This window comes from Rhododendron vialii, chromosome 13a (genome assembly GCF_030253575.1).
Source record: "Rhododendron vialii isolate Sample 1 chromosome 13a, ASM3025357v1".
Taxonomy (NCBI): domain Eukaryota; kingdom Viridiplantae; phylum Streptophyta; class Magnoliopsida; order Ericales; family Ericaceae; genus Rhododendron; species Rhododendron vialii.
The window spans coordinates 1,754,878-1,764,684 of NC_080569.1; the positions used below are offsets into that span (position 1 = coordinate 1,754,878).

General features: G+C 37.5%; 2 protein-coding genes across 2 annotated transcripts; both read left to right on the forward strand.

Annotated features, from left to right (window-relative positions):
• LOC131315144 (probable indole-3-pyruvate monooxygenase YUCCA10) lies at window positions 1-3,702 on the forward strand. Its single transcript, XM_058344226.1, has 4 exons — window positions 1-744; window positions 1,749-1,985; window positions 2,849-2,971; window positions 3,073-3,702. Exons 1-4 carry the CDS (start codon window positions 118-120, stop codon window positions 3,235-3,237), a joined length of 1,152 nt encoding a protein of 383 aa, XP_058200209.1. The 5' UTR covers window positions 1-117; the 3' UTR covers window positions 3,238-3,702.
• Window positions 3,703-4,309: 607 nt separating this feature from the next.
• On the forward strand, window positions 4,310-9,052 carry LOC131315146 (uncharacterized). Its single transcript, XM_058344227.1, has 2 exons — window positions 4,310-4,788; window positions 8,773-9,052. Exons 1-2 carry the CDS (start codon window positions 4,531-4,533, stop codon window positions 9,031-9,033), a joined length of 519 nt encoding a protein of 172 aa, XP_058200210.1. The 5' UTR covers window positions 4,310-4,530; the 3' UTR covers window positions 9,034-9,052.
• The last annotated feature ends 755 nt before the right edge of the window (window positions 9,053-9,807 follow it).

A 9,807-nucleotide genomic window follows, 5' to 3' on the forward strand; every position in this document is an offset into this window, starting at 1 on the left:
AGCATAAAAAAGGTCATTGCTCTAGTAGTAGCACATTATATAACGAGGGTTGTCCTCCTGCTTTTCCATCCTAATTCTTAGCAATAGAATCGATCACCACCGCGGCCGCCAGAATCTATGGAAATGCAAGAGCCAGTGGCAATAATAGTCGGAGCAGGCCCGTCCGGCCTCGCCGTCGCCGCATGCTTAAACCGCCTCTCCATTCCAAACATAATCCTAGATAGAGAAGATTGTTTTGCTTCCCTGTGGAAGAAAAAATCGTACGATCGCCTCCACCTCCACTTACCAAAACAATACTGCGAGCTCCCCCACATGCCATTTCCCACCACATTCCCCAACTATGTTCCCAAAAAACTCTTTCTACAATACTTAGACGACTACGTTTCTCGTTTCAACATAAGTCCCATGTACCATAAACTCGTCGAGTCCGCCAGCCACGACGGCGTCGCGGAAAGATGGAGGGTTAGGGTGAGGAACACCGGCGGTTCCGAGGAGGCGCCGGTCGAGGAATATTCCGGTAGGTTTTTGGTGGTGGCGAGCGGAGAAACTAGCGATGTGTTTGTGCCGGAGGTGAAAGGGTTGGATAGTTTTGGAGGGGAGGTTATACACTCGACTATGTACAAGTCTGGAGAGAAGTACAGTGGGAAGAGAGCTTTGGTTGTTGGGAGTGGGAATTCTGGTATGGAAATTGCTTTTGATTTGTCACTTCACGGGGCTGAGACTTCCATCGTTGTTCGAAGCCCGGTAAGTTACGGAGTACTGATCACTAAGATTGTTAAGGCCTCGTTCCAGAAATTTTTTTAAAAAATAAACAGTTTATTTCGTATTTTTAAATTAAAAAATAATATAAATAAAAAATAAAATTTTAATTTTTTTTGCATCATTTTCTTTCACACAAGATTCATTTTGCATATTGTTAGATTTCAATAAGTCTATAATTTTTGAGCTTGAAATTGCCTTCTTAAAAAATAAGAATTTTTTTTTGAGTTACAGAAACGAGCTTCAGAAATATTAAATCAGCAGTGTTACATATGTACGTAATCACAAATCACAACTCTCTTATATATCTGTCGGTTCTACAAATGCGATTATGAGACCTACATAGGGTGGGGCCTATATGAGATTTTGTGGTTGGCAGATGTGTACCTAATATTTCTTATCTTAAGTAGAGTGATTAATACTAAATCAATGATTTTTGGCCATTAAAAAATCGACGATTTTGTATCTAATATTAGTTCAATGTTGGTTTTGAAAAGTTGACAAGCTTTAAAAAATAAGGATTAGCTAGTTCAGGTTTGCCACTATTTGCTTGTTTTCTTTTCCTTTTTGGTCCTACTGTATTGGTTGGCGTCTTACCTTCCTGGTTTGTTGGGTCTTGGGTAACGTTTGTTGTTTTACCCTTGGCTCATTTGATCTTTGGTTTTCTTTTTCAATGAAATAAATTTCTTTTGGCCAACGAAAAAAAAAAGATCTAATACGAGCTTTAATTGAACCGACACTAATCGATTCAACTTGAGTGCGTAGCTTGACTTTTTCATAAATCATAGGCTAAATAAATCGAGTAGTAGCTTGATTTGAGAATTTAGTAAGATTCGATTTTTTTTAACTATAGGAAAAATTAAGATCTTTCGATAGGAGTTAATTGGCCTCGATCATTTATGTTAGTGTGCCTCTGCTCCATTTCATTATATAAATTTTGCAGCTTAAGGTTTCCTGGCCTGATGGTGTATTTGGAATCATGCACGCAGATTCACATTCTATCGAGGGAAATGCTGCATATGGGGCTTGGGATGTTGAAATATGGTATCCCTTTAACTACTGCGGAATCCTTGTTGGTTTTGCTTAGCAAGCTGTGGTATGGAGACCTAACCAAGTACGGGATTCAGAGGCCTCGAGAGGGTCCCCTGTCTTTGAAAGTGAAGTATGGAAAGTACCCAGTTGTTGACGTCGGAACCTACCAAAAGATCAAGTCCGGCCAAATCCAGGTACGTACGCCATAAACGTGACACAAAAATAACCAGACGCTTGGATTGGCTAGACAGGACTGTGTAACGTATGTATAAATATGCACGGGCTGGGGCGGACTTAGTAAGAGGCAAGTGGGGTCACGTGCCCTCACACCTTTTCATACTAATTTTTTTAACTAAGGTTTTCTCTTGTTTGATTTAGGGGTGCAAAGTATATCTCGCACAATTATGGATCTTTTTCCAATTATCCAAGACCTGTATAATGTAGAGAATGTCAAATAATTTGTCCACAAAAAATCAAGTTGATCGGGCACTGATAACAACTTGAAAAGAACATTTCATTTATGCAAAAAATGGTTAAACCGTGTATTTTTTTATAAGTTCGGAGTTGTTTCAATTTAAAGTCTAATCAACATAATTTTTTAATGGACAATTTATATGATGAGTCCTATCATATGAACGGTTCGGATTGACGGGAGATATACTTGTGGACAAATTGCACTTGTAGGGAATCTGAATCCTTTTCCTATGTGTGCATACGTTAAAACAAAATTGTATGTGTGCATACGATTAAAAACTTAAGAACAGAACAGAACATTAAAAACTTTTGGAATGTTGGATGTGTGGATACATTTAAAAACTTTTGCTTAAGAAGAACAAAACATTAAAACAAAATTTTGGAAAACGTATTTCGCAGCTTCACCCCTCAAATAAAAAAAAATCTAGCAGAGAATACATATGTGTGCATACGTTTAAAAACTTTTGGAATATTGTATAATTGTAGTTGACGGTGAACTTCTCTAAGATTATGAATGATTATGTGCCCCCACTATAAATAATTCCTGGGTCCGTCATTGTGCGCGGGCAATGGGCATGTACAGGTATTGCCAGCAATAGCAAGCATAAGGGGAAATGAAGTGGAATTTGAGAATGGCAACTCACATCCATTCGACGCTATCGTTTTCGCTACAGGCTTCAAAAGATCAACCCATAAGTGGCTTAAGGTTAAGTAGTTAACACAACTAACATTCTGAGTTTAAATTTTTTTGGCAAATTGTTGCGAGACTATTATAATTATTATTCGATTTGTGTTAATTTGGAACAGGGAGACAATTATCTTTTGAACGAAGATGGAATTCCGAAGCATAGTTTTCCAAACCACTGGAAGGGAGAAAATGGGTTGTATTGTGCTGGACTGTCAAGGAGAGGATTCTATGGAGCTGCCATGGATGCACAGAACATAGCCAATGACATCAAGTCATCACTCTGATTTTCCAACGAAATATTGGGTGAAAAATAAAAAGAATTTTTTAGGTGCAAATAGGGTACTGCTGACGTGGTACCTGTGCAGAACATTGGAGCTGTCCAAACATGCAACCGACGGCTTGGATTGAAAGGTGCCGAACCGATTTAAAAAGAAAAAAGGAAAGGAAAAGAGTGTTTCAATCTGAGCCATCGGTTGCATTGTTTGGACGGCTCGAATGTGCTGCACGGATACCAGGTGGTACCCTATTTGAAACCAAAAATTTCTCGAAAAATAATAGTGTATGTTAAAATTAATGCAGTTTGAATAAGGACACAGTGATGTTCTTTTATGATTCTGCGCGGCTAATACTTTCGGCCAAGAGCAAGCTTAAGTTTGAGGGGACGTATTAGATGACGATTGTAATTTGTAATGTGTATCTTGTTGATGAGTACAAAATCAAATAAGATCACAAGTGATCTCGTCTTGAAATTGTTGATCGCGATAACATAAATATCGACGGCACTCTCACCTAGTCGTTGAGGCCTCGTTTTGCTAAGATTTTTATATTTAAAGTAGTTATTTTTTGCTTTACGAGATAGATCATTCTTTTATAATACATTACTTTTTAAAAAAAATAAATACTTATTTGACTAACAAGGAGTGTGTTAGAAATTATACCAAAAGTAATTTACCAACAAGGGGTACTAAAAAATTCTCAAGCCTTATGGTTCGATTCTCAATATAATTATTACCGAGCCCAACTAAACAACCTAAAAAGATGCTAGTCCTTTTTAATTTTCCCGAATGTCAGAGATGTCGAGATTAATTTATGCGAATCTAAACTATTTTGATTCGATTAAAATCAAGTCATTCCACGGACACTAAGAAATTCATTAAAATACTTTGCGATTCCATTAGATGTTGTAGTGCGCAAAGATATGAGTATAATGGGTCAGTATGAACAAGTGGCACTTGACAGAGTTCAATGAAGGAAACGGATTCATGTAGCCGATCTCAAGTGATTGGGACGTAAGGCTCGGTTTGGTTTAATTTGGTTTGGTAAAGAAATTCATAAAAAATGACTTCTTTTTTTTTTCTTTCGATTTGACCCCAAAAATCGATTCTGTTTCCATAGCCGTCAGTCTCCTCCTTGCGTCACAGTGGATAAACCTCACCCAGAACGGATTGAACCCGCGGGGATTCAGCTGAATAACCGACGATCCCTATCCTTTTCCCGCCATCAACAACCCGCCAATCAAACCGCCAAATCGGTGCCCAAAATTTCCAATTTTTTACGCGCTCACAAACCTCGAATCTATGGCATCCTCATTGCTCGTTGCCCCATTCGCAGCAACCGTGAATCGCATCTCCGCGCATTGTTCCAAAATTTACGGTGGCTTTCATCCTACTGTACGGCTCCCAGTCCCTTCTCGACCTATACGATTCGCCTCCTCTGCCCAGAAATCTCATTCTCATTCGAACTCTCCACCTAACGATGAAGAAGAAGAGGAGGAAGGCCTAGTTGAAGACCTTAGGGTTCCTGAGCAGTGGTTGGACCAGTCCAAAGCCTTGGAGGTAACCGAGATTCTCTTACTTAAACGAATCTCGACCTGTGCGTTGTTTGTCTGTGGTTAAGGTTAATTTCGTGATTAGTTAAATTTTGACTGATGTTCCTGTTAGCCCAAAGGTTTCTATGGAATACCTTATTGATTTTGATGATAACAAAATATATTTTTATTGAAAAGAAATATAATTAATATTGTGATATTTGGAATACCTTAATGTTTATTTTGTAGGATTTGGTTGAAGTACACATGGACACATTGCTACACCAAATCACTATCTCAATAGTCAAGATAAATTGAAAGGAGGAAGATTAAGGACAAATCTTCTCCTAACTTTATTGGCTAGTGAATGCTTCAAATGAAAGGAATTATTGGTTGCTCGATTTGTGAGATTTAACTCCAACAGGTAATGGAAATTTCCATATTACATGGCTTGCAAATTAGTGGCAAAGAAAAGGAAACCAAAGAATTGATTGGCTACTAGAATATATTCTAACGGCTAGTACTGGATGGAGAATTGGTATATTGGTTTCAAAGTTGAAGAAGGAAACAATTCAGAGCAAGATTTATTGACTACACAAATTGCTCCAACGGCTAGTGGAGCTGCCTTCAATTATCTCGTCACTCCAGCATAAATAGAATCAAAAAAAGAAAAGAAGTAAGACAGAAAAGCAAGAAGAACAAAATCAGCATTTATCATTCTTTATCTGTCAACTCCGTGCTTACATCTTGAATATTAGTTTGAGTGTTGTTCTTGAGCAAAAAATTGTAAAAGGGATTGTACATCCTTATTCATACTCTTGTGAGAGTTAATCTTTTTGTGAGTGATTTTGGAGAGAAAATCACTTGGTGATTAGGTGTCACTAGCACCGGAGTCAAAACTAGTTGGATTAGGTGTGACTAGCACCGGAGTCAAAATTAGTCGGAGCGATTGGGGATAGATTGCTCGTTGTAAAGGTTGTCTAGCACCCGCAAAGCTAGAAGATTGTAACTATTGGAGATAGGGCAGCAAATCCCGAGTTGGACACTTGGGGAGTGGACTAGGCCGTGAAGTTGCGAACCGAACCACTATAAATCCTTGCGTTCGATTCTTTCTTCCCTACTCTCTTTACTTTCAGTTTTGCATATCTATATCGCATGAGTAGAATAGAATATCATTGAAATTATAATTGTAGTTGAATAGATTGCAATTAGTTTTTTAAAATTCCGCGTTATATTTGAGATACCCAATTCACCCCCCTCTTGGGTTGCTATTTGGACCAACAGTTCCTGTTGTGCTTTTCTTTCCGTTTTGGTATCTTGAACAATCTATTCTGATATAGAAAGGGAGAAGTCGTGAACAACATTTGAAGCTCCGTCACAGAGGTGATTTGTATAATTGTCCTTCTAGAAATTAAGTGTTTACAACTACTTTTAAATGTGCCATTAAATAAATATTACGGGCAAAATAGTAATAGATTAAAAACCACCTTATCAAAACCACTAATTCACTATCCACACAACGGTCCAAAAAATTTGCAAACTCATAGTATTTGCCATCTCTCTAGTCACGGGAAAAGAAGGAAGGGTGTTTAGAAGCCATTAATTTACTCGGATTCATTGCCATATCAATAAATCTGGTCTTGAAATTTGTAAAGGGATATTTCAGAACTCAATAAATATTGTGTTTTTGGCTGTGGATGCATATTTTAGATTATAGATTTAGATTCTGCTGCAGATTATAGATTTTAAGTTTTAGTGGAAGCAAATAAACGTGTTTACTGTGGCTGTGAGTTTATGGTTAAGCTGCACTAAAATATGTTAATATTTACTGCAAAAAAAATGAAAATCAGCTCTTAGAATACTAGAATCTAAAATTTGATCCGAAAATCATCCTTAACCTAGCTTCTTTTGAATCAGATTTTAGATCCTTTTTCAGCTTCTAGGAATATCTAGGATCCTAAAATCCGTTGATAATTTTATTTGACAAACAATCGCAACACCCTTGTAAAAGCTAAAATGGCAAAATTTGATGCTAGAATTTTCCAATAAACACGCGACGTGCTGGTTATAGAGCCTTGATTTGAGATTTGATGTTGTGTAGCAACATGTCACTCATTATCTGCTCTAGATCATCATTACTTTGGTTTTGCCTACTCAAATTCTGGGAGTTGTCTTAATCATGGCTTGTGTTTAGCTGCTTAGGGAACACAAGATTTGGGAGATAAGTAGAATTGTAGTTGGATTAACCTTAAAGGAAAGGTTGCACATCAAAGAATGAACCATGATCGAAAAACAGGATTACTGATGTAATTTGTTTGTGAAGATATGGAGATGTCATTTTCCTAACAATGAACTTGTATCATATTTCTTCGCTTTTGAAGTGGTCATCCATTAAAATTAAGGATATTAGGTAAAGTTGGTCCTTGTTAACAGAAGGTGTAAGCAGGGTTAAGATATAAACTCAACCCGTTGAAATGCACTTTCTCCCATTTTCTTGTGCTTCTGGATCTGTTTTTTGGAAAAGACTTGGGAAACATGACTTATGGCACGGCATCATGTTTTTGTGTTTCCGATTGTTATTTTTGCAAGTCATTAAATCTGTATTTTGTAAAAGATTCAAAAAGCCCCAGGACTATTGAAACGTGTCAAGTCAGACCCTATAACCCTTGTAACCATTACAATTTCTGAAGCTTCCCTCTTCAGCAGTTCACTCCAAGAGGCAAGTAGCGATGGTTCATACTTTTCTTACGGAAGTGCCCTCTTCCGTGACTCGAACCCAAAACATGGTGCTTCTAATGGATCCAAATGTAAAGAACCTGACAAATACACCAAATGACCCAAGGCTGATGGGTTGTGCTAGATTTTTTCTTTTAATCTTTTGGCTACAAACAGTATTTATTGCCTCATTTCAAAAGCCATTTATTTCCTTGCTTTGAATTAGAGATTTGCCTAAATCTTTTCAACTTATTGAGGCATTTAACCAACGCATGGATTTCAAGTCGCTCATTACTTTTCTTAGTTTTCAACCTATGTGTACCATGCCCCGAAAGAAATCTTTACCAAGTGGCGGACCTTTATTGATCCTTGGATACTTGTTAATATTGAGGTTCCATGAAAATAAAATGGTGTGCACATGAATGCCTGATGGAAGCAGCTTTTGTATGCCGCTTGTGGGATCCTCAGAATTTTATGATGGAAAAAGTTTACAACATGGCGTTTGAGGAAATGGTTCAAGAGCAGGTTCATAGAGCATCTATCAAATAGTTTTTTTTATGTATATTTGATGGGTTGGCTAATGATGCACTTGCTGGTCTTTTACCTCTCTTGTCAATGAATATGGTATAGCCTTTGGTCTTCGTCATTGCAACTAGTCTGGTTACTATTTTTTGTAAGTTGTTTTAAGAGGCTCTCTTGTGCTTCAGTTTGAAGGTGATTAAGTTTCTTAATTAAAACAACCTTCGAACTCAGGTAATGTTCTGATTGCACACTACCAAGCGTTACAACCAAAAAGAGACAATGTTCTTATTGCACACTACCAAGCATTACAACCAAAAAGAGGCTTCATGTGGAATGTACATCAAGCTCGGAGTGATACAACATGGCATAGAAAATGTCAGGCTATTGCATGTGTTTTTGATTGTTCTGATCTCTCATTCTGCTTGTGGCCTTGTATAGCATCCAACTAAAGTTGTCCAATTGATTGTTTTACAAGTTACAGGTTATATCTTCTGTGGACTTCAGGAGTAACTTTTACCGTTTTCTTTCTTTAACTAACTTGAGAGCAATCTTGTAATTCGGACCCCATCAAGTGATGTGGTTCAACTATGATAGTTAGTTTTCCTGCAGAATGCTTTACTGTTTGTAAATATGCCCAGAGTTAACGCATCACCATACCTCTGTCTAGTTCAGTCTCTTTTCCCTTCCTCTGCTTTTGTGTGAAGATAATGAGTTTGTTTGGCATCACAATTACTCTCTCAAATGCAAAATGATGAATTTTCTGACATTACCATAGGAATCGGAGTGGCTTAGGGTAAATCTCCACAAATGGTTGGATGACGAGTACTGCCCAGAGCCAACTAATGTAGAAATCAGCAACATTGCTGCCTATTCATACTACGAATCTTTGCTACAAAGACAAACTGATCTGGGTGAGATCCTGTTAAAGATGGCTAGAGAATTGGAGTCCATTTCCTATCAGGAAAGCTTTCATGGAGCATTCTCATCCGCAAATGCAGCAGTCAATCTGATCATCCAACGATTAGAGCTGGACTAGTGGCTTGACCACACATAAGGTGTGAAATCTTCTACCTGCCTTTTTGAGTATCCGCTTGGAGTTTCTTCTATTTTTGTTTAATTTTCCTTCATAATGCATTACCTTATCGAAATTGAAGGTTGTTGGTCAGCTAGTGGCCATATGTCATTCATACATATGCCGTTAAGTCCTCAAAAAAAGTTGTGAATGTTGCTGGAATTGTTTCAATTTTTTCCCTCTTTTACCCACTGATGACATTGAATGATCAAGAATAATGAAGTCTTTGGGACGGGTATACATGGTAATCTGGAAACGCACAGGCTCAAAGGTTTGTCCATTACAATTTTAGATAATAAAAAGTACGTAATTTCCTCATTCATACTATACGAAAATTCTTACTTTGCCAAAGGATTTCAGCCCATAGGAAATTTTCTATGAGCTCTGGTGGTTTATGTATGTTCAAATTATGAATCAGTTTGAGAACCCGGAACATATACAACTGGATGGGGAATGAACTATGTATTTATACATGTATATCACCTCTATCCATTAATTTATACCCAGATTCAACAAACTAGGTTTTCTTTTCTTTAAATAGAAAGATGCAAAATTCATTTATATCCAGATTCATCCAACAGTATATCCTGAACTGAGTATTATTTGCGTGGCTCGAACTCTGGGTATTTTCAACTTCAACTTGAGCTTGTTCCTCATGTAATTTCTAGACCCTCATTATTTTACTTGCATAGCATAGAACTGATGGCACATAACTGATTTTTGTTTTCCGGTAAATTG